This window comes from Coptis chinensis, chromosome 8 (genome assembly GCF_015680905.1).
Source record: "Coptis chinensis isolate HL-2020 chromosome 8, ASM1568090v1, whole genome shotgun sequence".
Classification (NCBI taxonomy): domain Eukaryota; kingdom Viridiplantae; phylum Streptophyta; class Magnoliopsida; order Ranunculales; family Ranunculaceae; genus Coptis; species Coptis chinensis.
Genome location: NC_141463.1, coordinates 23,932,094 through 23,952,874, shown reverse-complemented (window position 1 = coordinate 23,952,874; position 20,781 = coordinate 23,932,094). Strand labels below are relative to the sequence as shown.

The window sequence follows — 20,781 nt, the reverse complement described above, 5'->3', positions numbered from 1 at the left end:
TCCTACAACTATGAGTTTTTACATGAGACTTATGGGGTCGGAATTTTCCGTGTAGAGGACTAAGGGAAATATAACGTATCCCTTGGTAGCTTGTCCCTTAACGTGGGCATGGTGATGTTCTTTATCATGCTAAACATATTAGGGGAGTGACATTTTTCTTCTATGAATGACGCCACTTGCGACGTTTTCCTTGCTCTAGTTGAGGGACGTCTGCTATATGACCTTCCCAAGACATTAATGTCTAGTTTAGCATGAACCCAGAGTATGAGGTATAAGTACCTTCTTGTGCCTGTCTTAGTTTGTCGTATCATGCTATGTTTCTTTCATGCATTTTGTGCTCATTTCACGGATTGGGTTGGGGTTGACATTGTGAGACCCGCCAACTGCATTATTCGTTCTTTCCGTGCAATGACTTGGCAGGGGTGGAGGCTACAACCTAATTGGGTTGCCCCCTACACCCCATCCGACTAAGTGGCGCTTAACAGGCTAGCGATTGTAGATGATAAAAGGCGTGAGGCCTGGCAAATCATCATGGCGTGGCAAGATGCGAAAGAACCTCACTTCTTTATAGAAGAGGTTGACAATGCCTAAATACTGGATATGAGGTAAGTTTTTATTTTTGTTCGTGTCTGCTTATGTCCCAAACAATTTGATCTTTGTTTTCCCTATAACGGGTGGAACTCATATAGAGTTGCGTCTATTTTTATTTATCTATATTAGTATGTTTTAACTTTGTTTTGCAGATGTTCTAAAATTTCACGCCATTCCATGGTATTCTCCTACCTTTCTTATTTTAATATTTTGAGGACAAAGCATGTTCTTGTTTGGGGGTGGCATAGAAACACGCGTAATTTCAGGCATCTGTTAGGATATAAATGTGTATAATATGCACTTGTTTTCTAGTAAAAAAATTCAAAAAAAAATTAAATTAAAAAAATATATATATAAATGAAAAAGTTTATGCTATACGGAATACTGATATTGTTTCTTTTTCTATGATGATAATAACCTAGAAGTTTCACGTTAGCTTTTGCATTAGAATAGTTTTTAGAAACTTAGGTTAATATGTAGGTAATAATCTTTGCATCTTTTTATAAATATATTACATGAGCATCTATGTTTGTTTTGGCAGTAAGTTTCTGAAAGCTAGGCTAGTATACTTATTCTACAAATCCTGTGAGAATATAGCCTAAAGCCTTATATGAGTGAAATATTTGAGAAATGACACAAGGGAGAAGTAAATTCCGAATAGAGAAATCACACGTCCACTTGCTTGATTACTATACCACATCCTAAGAGAGAATTTAGGCCCTCTTTAGATTGATATAGCCAGAAATTCAAACATATATGAAATTATTTTCCGCTAGTCGTCCCTCTAAGCCTTTCTTTAGCCTTTCATAAACCGCAAATCATTTATCCTTTTACAAAACAAAATAAAAATAAAAATTAGCTTACCCATCTTTGAATGAGTCTGAGAATAGAGATGAAATGAAAAATAAAGAGAAAGACCTTTGAAACCAAGAATTTGTTAGTTGCTTCAAATAAGAAAATAAAGTTTCCATCCAAAGAAAATAATAATAATAATAAAATAAAATAAAAAGTTAGAACTCCAAAAACAGAATCAAAGGAGTCAAAAGCCAAAAGAAAAAGAAAAGAAAAATGGCTAAGGATGGAAACAAAGTGTAGAAGCAAAGTAAGACCAAGGTTTTCTCTAGTTACATATTTTGAAAACTCTATTATCTCAGACTTCTTCTTTTTTAATATCCATTTTCTTCCTTCTTAAACCATCTCCTAATCCCCGCAACACCTAATAAAGACCTCTAGCTCAATTAGGAATAGGTTAGTGTGATAGTAAGTGACAGATGTGTTTGATCGACTTTGGCTTCCTTGTGTGTCATTGAGATTGTAAGATAAAGTGTGCCCACCGCACACTGGAGTGAGAGAAACTTGAGTAGAAAAATCAGAGTGGTTTTTGTCTTGACATTTATGTATGGACCTACTTAAGGACGCTATTCCAATGTTTCAGAAACGGACCTGTTATTACATTTCATAGCATAGTTCATTATATATATGTTTATTCGTAGATGATTAATTATAATGCATATATTAGCTTAGGTTTCGACTTGATTATTCTGTATTCATTGCTAGTGAGATGGATAGATATCAGAGAATAAGTAAGGAAACAATAGTTTTATTTCTTAGTCGTTGTAGTATAGATGAAGTTTGTGAGTACCTTCACTGGAAAACTCTCACGAGGCTATAACTCGTCCACTAGGGAATTTCTAGTGGTTTAAGGCCTTGTTGCATATGGTCAATGCAATCGCACTCGGCGAAACGAGATTAGTTAGAACTCCATTTTTTGCCACTTATTTTAATTTCTCATATTTGCTTGAGGACAAGCAAAATGCTGTTTAGTTTTAACCCCTTAACAATATTTCTTTTAGACCAATTATGTGATTAATAAATAAGAGTTAGTACTGTTTACGTGTTTTTATGTATTTCAAACATTAAAGTCAATTATGTGCAAAAATGTGTCCCTTTTGCGAGATAAAGGAGAAAATATTAGTTGCTAAGAAGTTCTATGATTAAAGGCCAAGATTCAAGGAGAAAAAGCCTTTTTAAATCCCGGTCAAAGACAAAAAGTCAAAGTCAACGCGGGTAGAAATAGCGCATAAAAGTCAACAAAACTTCTGAAGGCCATATATTTGGACTCAAATCTCATAATTGGGCCTACTATATTACAAAACGACCGGCTCGGAAAGAGCTTTCTAATGGTCCAAGCCTTGACCCAATCAGAGGAGCAGAAGTGGACAAAAAGGCTATTATAGTAATTTCTAGCAGAGAAACCACTTTTGGACCGAAGTAATCAAGTTTTGGGCTCGATTTTATGGCCCAAAATATGGCTCCAAAGCCCATGCACGAATTTGTAGACTTAGCCCTCTTCTATATAAAGAGGACTAAGACATCACTCTTATATATAGTTAGTTATCCATAAATTTAGATTAGACTTAATTAATTAGTCAATACTTAGTTTTTAATACAATTTTGAATCATTAGACTCTTTTTCATTAGATTAAATAAAGTAATTTTACATTTCTTCAAGATGTCTTCTTCTTATTCATTTATTAAGGATAGTTTGATGAATCGAAGCTAAAACCTCTATTAGAGGGGTTTGAGGAAGCTTTGATGAAAAATTGATTGTGTTAGCGTAGAAATAGTTGTAATAATCTATTCCACTCTAGAACGTAGTTAATTCGCCGTGAGAATGAGTTTAAATTGCTTCACATGCTAATTATTAGTTGGCAGAGATTGTCATGAGTAATTAAGGATTAGAAAAACCCAATCTTTTTGTGAAAACATAAAGATTAGGATTACAACAAATCTATGCTAGTTTATTAAGTTGAATTCAAAGTGAAATCAAATCCCCCTAATTCCTTCCCATATTCACATCGTAGTATTGAATTGCTGTAGTTTAAATCATAACATCTAAATTAGTTAAATCACCGTCTTAGCATAATTTCATTTCATTACTCTCATTGATTTTGTTAGAATTACATAAACTAGGAAACGTTACATTTAAACGAGCTAGGAGTGGAACGAATTCTCTACTCTAATTATATTCTGATTCACGAGAGTAGAACTTTGATCATATAGCATAAACTTCATTTAGTTTTACTTATTCATAGCATAACTAGTTAAGAGTAGGTAAAACTATCGTTTTTACATTTATCAACACACTCATTCACTTGTGCCTTATCCTAGTTCGATATTTGGTCGCTCACATATAAAGATAGGCAGTGAAGATGCGGCTTTGACAAACAGTCTAATTGATGTGGGCATTAGACAATGTCAAGTGATGGATTTCCTTGTTTATAGGGCTGGCCAGTTTTGTAAAGTTGGTTTTATAAGAAGGATTTGTATAATTTTATGACCAGGATGAGGAAAATTTATTATATGAATGGAGATGCTAGCACACTTGTTTCCTACATGAAAACAAGTAAAAGATTGATCTAGAATTTTACTACTCATACGAGTTGAATGAACTTAGCCAGTTGGTCTGATTGTTCTGGGCAGATTCGATGTCTCGTGCAAATTACAGTTGTTTTGGTGATGTGTTATTGTTTGATTCAACATACCAGACAAATCAATACAAAATGCCAATTGTCGTATTTGCTGGAGTGAACAATCATAGACAAACTATTGTATTTGGTTTTGCAGTTATGACTAGTGAGTCAGAGCAGTTTTACATTTGGGCGTTAGAGCATTTTCTTAGAGCGATGAGCAGTAAGGCACCTAAGTCGGTCATAACAGATGGTGATCATGCAATTTGCAAGGCTATTAAAGCTACCTTACCAAGTGTTAGACATCGCTTATATGCTTGGCACATTCTGAAAAATTGTTATGGCAATGTTCGTGTCTCTGGGTTTCAAAGGGACTTTTGTTCACTCATGTTTACGAAATGTTCAGAAGAAGAGTTTGACCAAATGTGGGAACATTTGTTAGAAGCACACCAGGTCCATGACCATGAGTGGGTGAAGAAGATATACAAAAAAAGGATGAGGTGGGCTGAGGCATATCTTCGAGGGGCATTCTTTGGTGGTTGTAGAACCAACCAACATTGTGAAAGCATGAACTCTGTTATACGACTTCATGTAAAGGCTAGTTTAAAAATGGTTGAGCTCTATGGATAAATTGAGTTAGCACTTAAGAAGATCCGGCACCGTGAGCACGAAGAAGAAGTTATTACTAAGACAACCAAGCCGGTAATTGTGAGCCACCTAACTGAGTATGAAAATCAGGTGAGCTCCATCATACACAGGCGGTATTTAATGTGTTTAAGATGCAATAGTAGCGAGAGGCATTGTACATTGTTGATTAAATGAAGGATCATCAAGGTGACAATATTCGTTACTACACTTTACGTCGTCATTTGTATAGGCACTGCAAGTCTATTGTGGAATACAATGTTGTTGATCAAAACACTAAGTGTTCTTGTGGTCTATTTGAGTCATTTGGTTTTCCATGCCGACACATAATTTCCGTCTTAAAAAATGAAGACATCATTGAAATACCCTATAGTTGCATTTTATTGAGGTGGACGCGACATGTGAAAATAGTTATTCCTACTGTTACTTCGGTTAATGTTCATAATGAAGCAACTTCTACTATTTGTTACAGTGAGCTTATGACGATTTGCAAGAATATTTGTTTGAAGGCCTCCAAAACTGAAGAAGCTAGTGAAGAGTTAAAAGATTTCCTACATTCTTATCTTATGTCAAAAGAGATCCCATCAACTATTGAAGAAAATCCTCAAGTTCCTATTGAGGAGCCATCAGATACTCATGGAGATGCGGCCCACTTAGAACTGATTCGTGATCCACCCCAGGTAGCACCTAAGGGTCGACCAAAAAGACTTACAGGAAACAATGAGACAAGGAAGAAAAGTTGTGGCGAATGTGGTGTTGTTGGGCATACAAAACCCACGTGCCCAGAATTACATCGAGAAATTGGGGGTAACTAGTTATGTTCACCACTTTAGTTTTTCCAATACAAGTATCTATATTTTTGAAGAACTATAATTTTTAAACATGTTGCGTTGCTAGTATTTCTATTTTTTTTAATAACTATAATGCTATGTGTGTGTAATAAGTCCAAATACAAACTCAAAACGTGTGAGGAAATGTGCTCGATCAGCCGATTTGAGCGAAGAAAAGGAGATACATTCTACGAGTGGTAGATACTGCCATTTGCTCAATTTTGGTTTCCAAAGCTCAATATAATTGTCAATTTTTGTTCTAATATAGGTGCATGTGGTTTTGTTGCTACGGAAAATTCTACTAAAAGGAAAGGAAGATCTCGAATCAGCAGGTGTGGAAATTGCAGTAAAATAGGGCATACGAAGACTACGTGTACATGGCCTAAACCTCAATCACAAGGTAGGTACTGTATCGAGTGGTATATAGAAGGAACATGCACTGAGGTGGTTAAAGCATATTGAGTAGTTATATTCATTTTCTTTACCCTTTTTTACTGTTAATTTCTTTATTTATCATTCATCCATATTCACCATATACCACATTTATCTCAATATATACCACCTGTTTGTAGGGTAAACTTCTCGATAGGCAACTGCTTATATTTGCATTTTAGTACATATATAATTCTACTTATTTATTCAATAGATAAAATAGTTAATAACTTAGTATATAATACTACTATTTGTGAGATTTTTCATCTGGGTACACATCTATTTTAGGACTCGTTTCTTGTACTTGCACTGTTTCTTGATTGTAGTATTGATATGATTGGTTATTGGTTGAGGGTTACCATGGATGTCTGAAAATACTTGTGTGTGTGTGTGTGTGTGTGTGTTGAGATATATCTGATCTTGGGGTGTCATGCAGGAACCATGGGAAAGAATAGACAAGGACATCAAATCTAATTAGGTAAGTCTGCGGCATAAGGATCTAAGTCAGTTGAGCACTCTCCTTTAAAAAAGAAAACTCATCGACGAAGAGTGATGATCCTTCTTTTCTTCCAATTGATGAGTTTGCTACACCCATATGTCACACACATCCTCTAGAGTTAAATAAAAGTATAGCGCTATGGCATTAAATGATAGATGCGCTTTTGTAAATGTAGATCTACGGTAGTCTATATCTGGTTTTAGTCGATTGTAGTAGCGTCCTCGTTCTATACCATCTTTTTGTGTTTAATAATGGGATTAGCATGAGTCTATGCCATTCGTGATTATAGGCAATGTCATTTGCTAGGTATCCCTTATGTTTAGTAATGGGATTGCTATTCTCTTCATAGATGTTAGACTTATTAGTGATTGCTACCATGCATACAGTGATCTAAACCTCTAGGTACATTTATGGGATATTGTTCGTAAGCAGTCTTGTGGACCCTATGAAGAGTTGACTCTAAAACAATTTTCAGTAACATTAGCCACTATCAATCCCCATTGTTGCTTGTCGTGGGTTCTTTCTATTTCTAGCTAGAGGTTGAAGAAGATTGGTAGAACAAGCTTTCAATTGCAAGTCTATTTTCTGAGATAAATTCCATTTGATTGCAGTGAATGGCCTTCTTTTGGGAATCATTGCTACATCTAGCACTTGATTGTATGAAGCGTCAACTATATGTACGCAAGTGCCCAAACAGGTCTAACAATGACTCACTGGCTCTGAATTTACTGAATATCCAATATCGCCTATGTTAGATTGTTATACTGTGAACTACTCCTCCGTAATTTATTAACATGAGAGGGAGCATGCTGCAATGCGTATATTTGAAGTATATCTTATCTTTAGGCACCTAATACTAATTAGAAAATCTTTATATCCATTTTGAAGGACCTGATAAACTAGCTGAGAGAACCTGTTATTTCGTTAGTGATTATTGTTGCTATTTTTTGTCTTACAATAGTAAGATCCCATGCACATTACCCTTGAAATTAACATAATAGGTTTTGTATCCTGTGTTGTATAGTGAATTGGCTTAGTGATGGTCGAAATTTGATTATATGTCCACCGTGGTATAATTTGTATGACCTAGAAGGCATGAGCAGTTAGTAGCATTTGCACCACACAAGGAATTGATTTTTCTTATGCGAGCACACACTGGGATTGACTTAAAGCAGAATGACATTACGTTTTAGGGACGACATGCTTATGAACCACAATGGTTAATTTGTTTTGTGAGGTTTTCATGTGAAAATTTAGGTTGTGCCAACTTTTCTTTTGTCTTTCAAAGTTGAACATGGTTGAGCAATAATCTGAGTGTAATTCAGATTTAAAGGATTCATGCCTCAATGGCAATACAACTCTTTAAAAATCCTCTAGTCTCTTTAATGGTTGATTTGTTTATATAGGTCTTAAGCATTTCAAGATAGCTTTTCTGCAAGTAAGAATGAGCAAGTGAACATCAATTGTTCGGTACAATGATGAAGTTGAATTTGGAATTATTGTTGTGGTGTGGTGTCAAATTTGGAATATGAAAACGTGGTGATGGACCTGCAAAGAGGCATTGCACCAAGATGTACACTGCTGCATAGACAACTTGGTGATGGACCTGTAAAGAGGCTTTGCACCTAGAAGTGCACTACTGCATAGACTGCTTAGCTGCTTTTAATTGCATGTGATTGCATAGATCAATATCCCAGACGCAAAGCTTCAACTGAATAAGTTGTTCTTTCGCTCAGATTGTATTTGAGATGCACTCTAAAAGTGTTAGGTCCACATCCCCTTTCCCAGCATCCATATTATTGTCATTCCTTTTTTCCTTTTCCTTTTTTTTTTTTTAAAAATTTCTTTCATATGTTCATGTTTTTTTTAATTGATGTACAGAGTACAGACTACAGAGAATGTGCTTCAGTGAGAAGTTCAAATGGTTGGTTGATCAAGTTTTGTACTTGAGCACTGAGCCCAATTCTATGTCAGTGTCATTTTGTGGTGCTGATTTGGGTGATTTCAATCATTTTTTTTTATGTCTCCTCTAACTGTTTTAGCGTATTGGCTATAAAAACAAACCATCAAACCATCATATGGCATGGTTACTTACTTTCATTGTTTTAAGAACCTAATGCAATGAACAAAAAATCAGGCTTCATAGTAGATTTCTCATTAACATCATATGGAACCGAATTGAAAAGAAAATTGAATAAAATGTTGACTGCAGCTTCGCTCACGCCCAGTCGGAGAGATACTAAGAGATAAAGTCAACCAATATGATCTTAGCTTTCAAGACCAAAACCAAACTCATAGTACAGGTAATAAGATAACACATCCAAAAGCAAAATTCCAAGACTGTAGCTCAGTTTACTACTTTGTTCCAAAATCTAAATCCAAATAAACGCCCTTGGAATTCTCTAGTTCAAACTATGCCTTCTGCAGAATAATCCAGTAAATAAACAAACTTTTTATATCAATTGAACTATCATAAATTTCAACTTTGATATGATTCTCTTCCAAACTCAAAATTGACATTTATAACCAATCTCAAATTATACAATACAACACCATCCTCATCATCACTTCCATTTGTAAATACAAGTCATGTTCCTTCAATTGAACTCCACCCAAAGTCAATAACAAAACATTCTAATCACTCAAATTTGTTTTCACTTTGTTTATAAGCCCATAACAGCAATCAACACTAGGTAACAAAAAGAAACTAAATAAGCAAATAAAAATAAGGTACCTTGATAAGAACATTTGGAAAGAAGAGTTTACAGTTTATAGTTTCTTCCTTCAGTAGATGTGTATCCTGACACAGCAAATGCTGCTACATTAAGAATCCTCATAAGGTTATTACCATACAGGAGAAAGTATGTACATCATACATTCAGAAGGGAAGTCGAACGACCGCTACTTCAAAAGGATAATAAACATTTCCAATAGAATATCTAGAATACTATAGTCCATACTACATCTTGGTTAGCAATACTAATCACGTTACTTAGATTAATTTCATAAATGAAGCATCCTAGGACCTACATCCTTTCACTAAATCAACCACAAAGATTCTGTAACATAAACCCCAGCAATGTTGGTGAAACCGTGAAACAAAGATGGGTATTCTTTTGACTTAAAACATACCCTGGATTTGTATTGCCTTGATGTAGAGGAAGCTCCAAATTCCTCCAACTGTCTTTGGCTCTCATCAACAAGTGTATTCTCCAGATCGACTTTTTCTGTCTAACAAACAGTAAAAGGGGAATAGTTCAAACAGTTAACATGAGCTTTCAAAAACAAACTCCATTTCTAGTTGATAGAAAACTGATTGTAGCAAAGAACTCTACGTTGCCCTTCAAGTCAGTATTTAAGGCATAATTTTAAAGGTATTCATCAATCGAAGATGATCAATGAAAAAAATTAAGTAATCTACATTGCAACAGATATGAAAAGAAGTAGGATGGAGAAACAAACAAACAGTTAAATATTCAAATTCATATGTGAACATCATTTGAAGGAAAGACAGGCTTTGTGAATCACCTGCTTCAAAATTTAGACAAGAAACTGGAATCTTTTCTAAGGGAACTCTTGCCTTAAATGAAAACTACTGAGCAGTGCCTAGTGCTCAAGAGTTTAGTAAAAATCAACTTATCAACACAAGTAAATTCTAACATATACAATATTTTTGTCACAGTTTTAATCCCTCGTATCCACATACAAAAAACTGACAGTTATTTCCAACTCATGGAATCTCTCCTTCCACTGTTTTTCATTTAAAGTTCATAGTCTTGTTTTATGCCAAACTTTTCACCCTTAAAGTGACTTACATGTATTTTGACAATCTTTTTTGCAACTAGTGTTCTACCAATTTAAAACCTGTATGTAGATAGAATTCAAATGTTAAGCCTATTGGTTCATGTCTCAAGAGTAAGCCAAGTTAAATGCCTCACCATAAGTCTAACCATCATAAACAACAATTTGACAATGCAGAGAAAACCAGTTAAAAGGTTTTACTAACAGTTCAGAACCTTGCAGATCACATATTTCTTGCTCTATGGTTCCTTTCTTTTCACTAAGCAACTTAACTACCATCCTATTTTCATGGTCCCTAATCCAGATAGCAACCCTCAACACGTCATTCCTAAGTTCATAAATTCAAAACTATTAAAGATAAATAACCATAAAATTAAAAGAACCTAATCAAATAAAAAGATTATCAAATAATGATTAAAATGAAATAATTAAGGAATCTCTTAACTACCATCTAGTGTCAGCATAAATAACAAGACATATTGTAACTAATAAATGCATTATGGATAAGGGCCCAACTTCCAGTGATTTTGAGAAACAATATAGGATTATTTATCTTACATTCTTACACTTTGGACTTCTGAAGTGAAATCTTCAAGCTAATCACCATTTATTACAATGGACCTGTAGAAACAGGAGGAATGATAGCAGGCAACAACCTGTAGAAAATATAGTAACAGGAAAACAGGGTTCTAATACATCAACACTAAAGAAAGACTATAAACAAACAAAATAACTCAAATTTGAAAATTATAATATTGTACTTATTGACACTAATGAAAGACCACTAAAGAGGACTATTTGTCCAAACACCTAGTTGAAATAAAGACAACATGAACTAGAAACTTCTCTACACAAATGAAATAAGTTTTAAAAAACCAAAACAAGGAAGTAAAATTGCTCCTATCCAGTCAATCAAACTCCACCACTACCACGCTTTTTTCCTCGGGATTTGGAAGTACCAACAACTTTCTTGTATGCATCAAAGTATGATTGGAAATACGTTTCCCAATCACCGTTAGTAGGATAATGATAGTCAAACCAAAGCTTCGCTATTTCTGGCATCGGATAGTTTGTTTTGAGCTTGAGCTTTAACATTTTGTTCTCGACAAACCCAATACTTATAACTTTAATTAGGGTCATTTTTAGGGATAACTTATCTCAGTGGGAGAAAAGTGACAGACTTTGCCTCTGAGAAAAAGACAACGGCAGTATGATACTTAAAAGCTGCAAGATAACCAGCTTCAGGCATTTTCATAAATTCATCCGTACCAGATTTTGAAAGGTTCTCCACACAATTTTTAAACCCCTGAACACTGAACATCTTTACATACTCTTGCTTAAAGCAACTCAACTCTACCAACAGATCTGCTTGTACTTTTATCCAATTCTCTTTACGATAACCCAATGCTAAAGTGAAGGCCATAAAACCACCGGTTCCATATCTCATTGGTTCTTCAATATCCAAAGTGAATGGCCTCACAACTTCTGGAACTTTATCCATATAGTGAAAGTAGCAATGAGTATAGGAAGGTATTTCAACATCCCCGAGATACTCTACCTACAAAAAACATCTCACTATTCAACAATTTTTTATTTTATTAATTCCTACTTGATCATAAAAACCTTTACACGAATTTACCTTCTCTTTTCTTTTCATTGTCTCCTTCATCAGTACAGCAGTGACGGGTGAAACATCGCTAGCAAGTTGTTGCATAGGCATAGGGGTTTGGTTTGGTTCCACTATGTCCTCCGTGAGATCTGTAATATTTGCATCATTTGCAAATTTCTTTTTTCCTTTAATCACCTGAATTCTTTTCTCAATATTGTTGATATGGGACACTATGCCAATAAAAGCCTCATCAAGGTACTCTTTTATTGCATACAAATTCATCTTCAGACTAGCCACCTCCTCCTCTAGTCGATCCATTGGAACTTGGAAATCTAAGAGAAAAAATAAATAAAGAAACATTTAGACCTAAGACAACATCAGCATTGCATATACTATCTGGCGAATTTTTAGCACTGTAAAATAGTTAACTATTACTCTATTTTCTAAATTAAACCTTTCCTAGTTACAGAGTTAGATTCTCCATTACCATGGTCAACGTCTCTTGTCAAATTGGTCACTATAACATAGACAACAAACTAAAAAAACCACTTACAGAGCTAGATTACATTTTTGGGTAATATGATATGGTCTTGCATGCATGAATATCAGAATAATTGTAGAGAATAATTGAGAATAATTGATAACAGATGTTCATTAACTAAACATGAAGAACTAAAGCTTAGAACACATAAAACATAGAAAATATTACCTTTTAGTGTTGACATGAGAGCTGAAAAAGAAACAAAGCAGAGAACAATTGTTAATGGTTAATGTCTCCAATTGGGAAGGGAGGTAATAAATGGAGCGGAAATAGAGAATGTGGAGATCTATTCGAAAGTGGAGGGGGGAAACATGGTGATCGTGGGTTTGGACGTGGTGTGTGTGGGGAAGCCGGGAAGATAAATTCTTGAATTTTTTTGAAGTTTTGAAATTTTGAAAACTCCGATAAACTAAAACAAAATTGAAAATTGTACTTCATCCGAAATGTGGGCAACAGGGCAATCCACAGGGCCCAATTTTTCCATATCTGCCGATATTTTGCCCCCACCCCCACCCAAAACTGAAATATATCGGTCGATATCGATATTTTAGAGGTTCTAGCTTTTTTAAAATAGTTAAAATTTCGATATATATCATTATATATCTGATATATCGCTGATATATAACGACATATGTCAGAATTATCTGTCAACAGTCAATATAATCGGTCAAACAATCAACAAGTCAATCGATATATATCAAATATATCGGATATATTGCTGATATATATCAGTTCAAAAATGAATCAAAATATCTAGCCAAAATATCACATTATTTCCATATCGTGACCCATATTCCGATATATTAATATATCGGGCGATATTTTTGGCCTTGGTTGAAGAGAAAAATAACTAATTTAGGGGTTAAATAACATTTTTATTTTTCAATTTTTTGGTTTAAGAGGGAAGTAAAATCAGCTTATGTGTTTGCTCAATAATCCCAAATAGATATGAACAATGATTGTTCATATGAATAGTGATTGCTCATAACTCATGTTAAGGTATGAACAGTGATTGTTCATACTCATGTTGAGATATGAACACTCAATGTTTATACTTAAAATAGGTATGAACAATGAGTTTTCATATAAACAATGATTGTTCATAGCTCAGGTTGAAATATAAACCCCCAAATAGGTAGGAACAATCATTATAGATAGGAACAGTCATTGTTCATACTCATAGCTCATGTTGATGTATAGTATGAACAATAATTGTTCATAGCTTATTTCATCCTTAAAAGTTATTAAAATTTAAAAACTGAGTTCGTGGGCTATTTAAATGTGGAGATTGGGTTTGTGAGTGATTATAAAAAAAACCATATCCTTAAGACTAGACAATACCATGGTGGTCTCTCAAGCTTGTTGATTGCATTGCTAGCTCTGGTGGAGTCAGATTCCAATTCATCCTCTTTATCGCCTTCTTCAATACATCGACCTAAGTATATATACTTCAATATCTTTTAGCTCTTGCAAGTAGTTCTTTATATCTCTTACCTTCTTGTTATACACAATTGAAGCTGGCTTAGATGTTTGCTGAAATCTTTGAGCATTTTTTTCCTTCCAAATTAAATGTCGTCCACTGAAGCTCAGATAAAGACTTTATATATCTCTCCTGTAATGACAAATATCCCGAATTTGAAATAATTTTTTTCCGATTTTGCATTTTATGTCGTTTTGGTCATTGTTCATATTTTATGTGATGAATGAATGACACACGCTCCTTTTATGTATGTAGATGGTATATGGATGATGTAGATGGATGATGGTCGTTGAACAAATAGAAGCATATCAAAACCTAATTATCCCTCAATAAGTAAAGGATTAGTAGGATATCGTTCCTCTTTTAAGTGTATGTTATGTGAAGGACAGGACTGGAAAGGTGGTTTGAGGGATTAAAAACTATGATTGTAGAGATTTTAGATTCTAATACTAAACTAAACTATTAAGAATTTATAAAAGAGGGAATTCAAGATATTAAAATCTACCAATACGTTTGATCTATGACCTTCTGCTTCATGGTTGTTCTTATAAGTAGACTACAATTAGGCAATCGAGAGAGTGCTAATGCCCTCTTGGACGAAACATCGTTAACAATTAATTCTACTTAAGGTTGTTCCTATATTTATGCTATTAATATTTTCTTTCCTTTTATGTAAGCTCGGGCAGCCATTCAATATATTACCGAGAGCAACATCAAAGAATACTTCCCTAACTCTAAAGAACTATACTACTAGAAGAAAAGTAAAGACCATTAGCATGATATTAATATTGCAAAACATAAACCCTATTCTATACTTCCATCCCCTGGTATGGGCAATAAAACTAATAACTAAAAACATAAAAAACTAACCTGATTGAAGAACACCATGAACCAGAAGAATCATTAAACCTTAAGCACCGGCTTCATCTCCTCCCTTGAAGGAGAAGATTAGCCTTCCATAAAAAAGGAAGAACACGAAGAACGAGAAGAAGAAGAATTGAAGAACATAAGACTAGAAAGACTAACTTATTAAGACTCGGCTAGTTAAAACTGAATCTTTTATTATTAATCTCTCTCTGCCTCAAGTTTTGGAGACAATAATATAAGTGAATTGGCAAATTACATGAGGCACTTAGGTCCTCTATTTATAGGGGTTACAATGAGTTCTAGAAGCATTCCAAACCGCCAATTGTCTAATACAAATCAACTTCTTTCAGAGTCTAACTTCATCTCCAAAACTGAGAAGGAAGTGGCTACAGTGTCATTTCATGCGTCTCAGACGCGAGCAATGCGTCTGGATGCACGATCTATGTGTCCCAGACGCGGAAGTCTATTTTACCTCTTTTGCTCTATCCTTCTATCCTCTTTTGCGGGCTTTGGTCCAAGCAACGAATCTTTTGGCCTTAGGCTTCCAAATAGGCTTAAAATAGGTCTAAGTCGCATCTTTAATAGCTTCAATTCCTTGGCCTTCTCCATGATTGTCCACAGGCTTCCCATGTGATCTTTAATGCTCTGAATTGCTCTGTTTTACCCCTTTTTATCTAATATTCCACAAAACTCTCTCTTTCACCTGTAGAATCATAAAGCATAACTTACAGACACTATTAGTCCACTAAGATGGCTAAACAAGAGGCATAATCGAGGGTTAAATTGCACTTTTTGAGCACTTATCAATGAACAGTGATTATTCATACCGAAATAGGTTAACATACTTCATACACTATCCTAATTGTTTGATTTATTTATTTTTACTCAGTGATTGGTATTTTCACTTATATTAGCTGATGAGTGTTTCCTACCTAGGTGAGTTTATGTATTGTGTTTTTAATCTTAGTTGGTTTTCCTGTCACAAATTGGTAATAGACGACATATAGCCTTTCTTAAGCATTCACAAACAGCAACCCAGTTTGAATGTTTTCTAAATTTTGCTATGTTAGTTATAATATATTTTTTATACTGCACCTTCTCGTTTGCGAGTCAAAATGAACGTCTAAAGGATGTTAAGGGTCAATTATTATGCTCTACTAGAGTTATCAATATGTCGTTGAAGCCTCAAATACTAATGTTTATTTATTTAGTTTTGATTTTCAGGTTCCAATGAAAAAACTACATAAGGAGGTGGTTGGGTTGGCGTGAAGCTAGATTTATGTGCAATGAAATCGTATCTTGATGAGACTTTTAAAGGTTTAGCGTCCCATGCCAACCAAATTGATGATAGTGTTAAGTTGGAAATATCAGCAAAGAAATGGGAGAATGATCCTAAGATGAGACATTTCGAAGCAGCTTTAATGGAACTAGAGAATACTCTTGTGCCAATTATTAGATATAAAGATGCTTCACCTATCACTCCTGAGCTGATGAAGGAGACAATGAAAGCAAAACGGAAGGTAAATTCATGCTAAGGATTTTATGATTAAGTAGAAACTATATTAATGAAAAGAAAAATAGTTGCATAGTTAGCTGTTGTTATACTCTTGAAACGGTGTGTGCTAGAGATTCTTTAGACAATACCCCCATAGTAACAACGAAAAAGGTGCATTCACATAATTCTCATATTACTTGTTACAAGCACCAAGATAACCATTTGTTATTGTTTTAGGTTGAGTTTGGTAAGGATATGGGTGATTGCTCCTTCTATTGCTATCTGGATTACTTCCCAGACGTTCTACAATCTTTAATTTTGGATATTGAAGATCTAAAGAGTGACGGCAACTGTGGATTTAGGCCCTTGGCCATGGCATTGGGGTATGGCAAGGAGGGCTGGGTCTAAGTACGAGTTAATCAAATTTCCGAGTTGCACGAAAGTAAAGAAGAGTACATACGGATGTTCGGTCATGAAAATGTGACTCGTTGTGAGGGAATTCTATTACACTTTAAGGGTGATGCTCCTGAGGAGAAATGGATGTTGCTACATGAGCATGGTTATCAGCGTCAAAGTATAGTGTTGCGATTGTGTATTTCTCAATGGCAGGTTGTCACACTTTTCTGCTGTTAAAGTCAGCATTCAATGAGAATGACTATAAAGTCATTGGTATTGGGCGTGTTCCAACCCACTTTTTAAAGTTGAATTTGGAAGCAAATTTTCCAATGCCAAAGATCGCGACGTTTTGGGAAAAACATCATCGTGAAATCGCAGATGAGTGGAAATCATATTTCATGTCTCGCTTTGATGCATTTTCACTTGTCTCTTGCAGAGATGATCATTTGGGCGACCATGTGATTCTGAGTGATTCATACTGACTTGGTAGGAGGCCACATTTGTTAAAGCTTTCGCCCTATTATGGCTACAGTAGACTTTAAGACCTCGGAATCACGTAGCAAATGTTCTTTCTCAAGTTTAATGCAATTGTTTGAGTTCACTTTAAATTTGTGTAGAAAAAAATAATATGTTATTGTTCATAATTTTGGATGTTGCTTGAAACAAGTTATTGCTTTCTCTTAAATTAGTTATGCACAAGTAAAAAACTATCGAATCTAAAGCCTTGTGTGTATGTAAAATCATGAGTGATGTGATTTTGAGCTGTAATATGATCATGAATAGCTGCAATACTATCTTAAGTTGTAATATTATCATGAAATAGATGGAGAAAGAGAAACACAAAAAAATTGTGCCTCTTTAAGATTAAATAACAATTAATTAGAAGTGGATCCAGATGGATTCGAACCATCAGCCTCTCAAATAATGAGTGCTATTACCCTTTTGAGCTTATAGATCCATTGACAAAGACAAACATTCACCATATGATGAGTAACAAGTTCAGAGAAATCAAAGCACCTTGACTGCTTATATTCTGCCTTCTATGTCTCTTATATCCTAAAATTACCTTCAGAGATCATGTTTGAGACATGCCAGTTTCAGTCATGATGATCAGGCATTTTATATCGTGCTCGTTTGCATATTCATACTGCTCTATAAGGCTTGGGTCTGACATGGGAACAAACGCTGCCTACACGACATTATTATGCAGTAAGTACTTATTATGTAGTGAGTACTTATGGAAGTCAGGTAATAATACCCCAACAAAAACTACAAAATAACCACAACAATGAACTAATACACCTGAATAGCATGTGAACAATATTGAAAACGTCACCATCTTTTCCAAACCCATAACAGAGAGATTCTAGTTTCTCCTCTCTCGAAACGCCTATTTTACCAATCAGACAGAACACAGACATTTGCAACTGAAGATGAGTCACTATTTCTGGCCAGGAGCAAAACTAATCAATTTCAGACCCACCACTTACAAAACCTTCACATTTCATCCCAAATTGTTATAATATTTAGAATATTTTGACTTGGCTTGACCTGAATTCACTAAAGTAATTTGATTGTGTAATCAAGGTCAACTGCCTTTTGGTAAACAAGTTGTAAGCTCTTGCGCATCCCTTGGTAAACAAGCAAATTGAGCAAAAGTAAGTGCAAGTCAGCTAAATTTAGTTACAACTTACTTCCCTCAAGCCTATATGTTACATGACAAATAGGTTTGCCTCTTCACAAAAACTACATAATAGTCATAATATTATTGCAAGACATTCAAACTTAAAAGGCGTTCTCTCTTTAATACAGTTGAATGAAATGGTCAATTTTTTAGAAGAAACAAACTAAATAATTTGTATGTGGATCCAGATGGATTCGAACCATCAACCTCTCAAATAACGAGCGCTCTTGCCCTTTTGAGCTTATGGATCCATAACGAAGACAAGCACAAACTGAAAAAACAAAAAAATATCTATGAAATATGAGGAATATACCCCTAATTCAAAACAAAAAAACTAACTTCGAGTCAATTAACATTGGACCACAACTTGAAAGAATAAAAGCACGCCAATAATGTACTCACAAATATTCTAAACATTCACTCCGTCCTAAACAAAAGGAAAATCGGTAAGGTTGTCATCGAATTTCATTAAGACACAAAATGTAGAAAAGTGCAACATGTAGGAATTAACAGGCCAACAAAATGGAACCTAAGAATGTTCAAAAAAAAAAAAAAAAATGTCAATAAGAGAACACTTGTATTTCCTCATTATAAGGTTAAACAATGGCACTTACTAAATAGAACACTGGAAGCTACCATGGTGTACTTTAGTCTAATTTTTTTTTTGCTAAAAGGTAATTGATTAATTGAATAAAATGAAAAGTTATAAAGAAAAAGAATAATAAAAGTAAAAGTTGTCTAGTGTGAGTAATATCATGTGTGTACCCACCTATTACAGCCCAAAATTAAGTAGTGAAACGAAAGTAGGTAGTAAAATGGTTCTCCAGGTTTCTCATGAAAAGAGGCCTTGTGTCCCACCATTTACTTTCACCCCTATGTGGTGCTGCACCATGTCTCGAGCAACTGTCCGCTCCTAAATTCGTTTCTCGCCATGTTGCTGTTACATTTATCCATGTGGCTTTTTCTTTCAGCTGCTTCCATTTTGTTCTAACTTTCCAATGTATTGTGTCCTCTTGAAAGGCTTTAACCACTGAGGAAGAATTTGATTCAACCCATATATATTTCCAGTTAAGATCCAAAGCTCTTTGAATTCCTTCGATAATGGCAACAGTTTCTGCCATATAGTTAGTTGCAATGCCTAAACCCCATGCTGCAGCCCCCAAGAAATCCCCTTTGTAGTCCCTTAGAACTATTCCCCAGCCTGCCATTCCTAGATTTCCCCTTGAGCTTCCATCTGCATTAACTTTTATAATCCCAGGGGATGGGGGGAGCCAATAGCATTTGATAATCTGAGGGGCTCTTCTGAATTTATGTGGAAGATTGAAGGTGTGTAGAGCTTTCATGTCAGTTATACAATTATTCATAGTACCATATGAGCTGTGATAAGCTCTGATGATGGCTCTTCTGGTGAGAAAGCAAATAGTCGAAAAACTGGATTTCTTTTTATCATAGAGCACCTTATTCCGATTTCTCCACAAACTGACCATGCTTGTCAACGAACAAGCTTTCCACAAATGGATCAATGAGCTATGGTGCTTGCTTTGTTGCATAATGTCGTTGAAGGATTCGATAGATGGTCGAATGCTGAAAATTTGCCGCACATGCTTCCAAACTCTCTTTGCCAGAGGACACTGATACAAAATGTGGTCGAGGGTTTCTTCTTCCTGCCTGCAAATACACATCGAGAAGCAAGGTGTGTCTTCCTCTTTTTCAACTGATCATCTGTTCTCGAAGCCCCCCTTAGTAATTTCCATGCAATGCCTTGCGTTTTGGGGAGTATCTTGGAGCTCCAGATGAACCTGCTACCCATATGTTTCTCTGCTTTTTTTCTGATGTCCTCGTGGGCTGCTGCGACTGAGAACTTCCCTTTTCCATCAGATAGCCAGATTATTTCATCTACCTTAGATTCATCAGGTTGTTGGAGAGAGAGGGGATTAATACCGATTGCCTGCAGCACCTGTGAGAAGTTGCTTGAGAATTCCCAGTGCCTACCTTGAATGAATTCTTGTTGTCTTCCCTGAAACTTCCTGATAGTTTTACTTTCTGCTAGGAAAAAATTGCAAATAGGTTTCTGGTGTAGCCAGTTCTCTCTCCAAATATTTATTGAAGCGCCATTATCCACTACCCATCCATGAAGTTCGGACATTTCCTTTAGGGCCCATCTGATACCCCCCCCCCCCAAACTGTCGATGTCTTGTACTCAGTCCATGTGTCTGACCGATTTGTGTATTTTCCTCTCATAAACTTCGATCAGTCATTCTCGTCTGTGAGAAGTCCCCACGCTTGCTTCATAAGCATTGAGAGATTGATATCTTTCAGTCTCCGTATGCCTAAACTACCTTCCTCTAAAGGTTTGCATGTTTTTTCCCAAGACACCGTAAAGGATTTCCTTTCCGCAGGATTGCCACTCCAAATGAAATTCCTGATGATGCTCTCACATT

At 35.3% G+C, this 20,781-nt stretch overlaps 1 protein-coding gene across 1 annotated transcript; it reads left to right on the top strand.

Moving 5' to 3' along the window:
- Positions 1–4,154: 4,154 nt before the first annotated feature.
- Positions 4,155–4,691, top strand: LOC147480676 (protein FAR1-RELATED SEQUENCE 5-like). The gene has a single exon (XM_086578714.1). The coding sequence runs from the start codon at positions 4,155–4,157 to the stop codon at positions 4,689–4,691; it is 537 nt and encodes a 178-aa protein (XP_086434840.1).
- Positions 4,692–20,781: the final 16,090 nt, after the last annotated feature.

Coding starts and splice junctions, on each gene's coding strand:
- LOC147480676 (XM_086578714.1), top strand. CDS start 4,155: ATGCCAATTGTCGTATTTGCTGGAGTGAACAATCATAGACAAACTATT.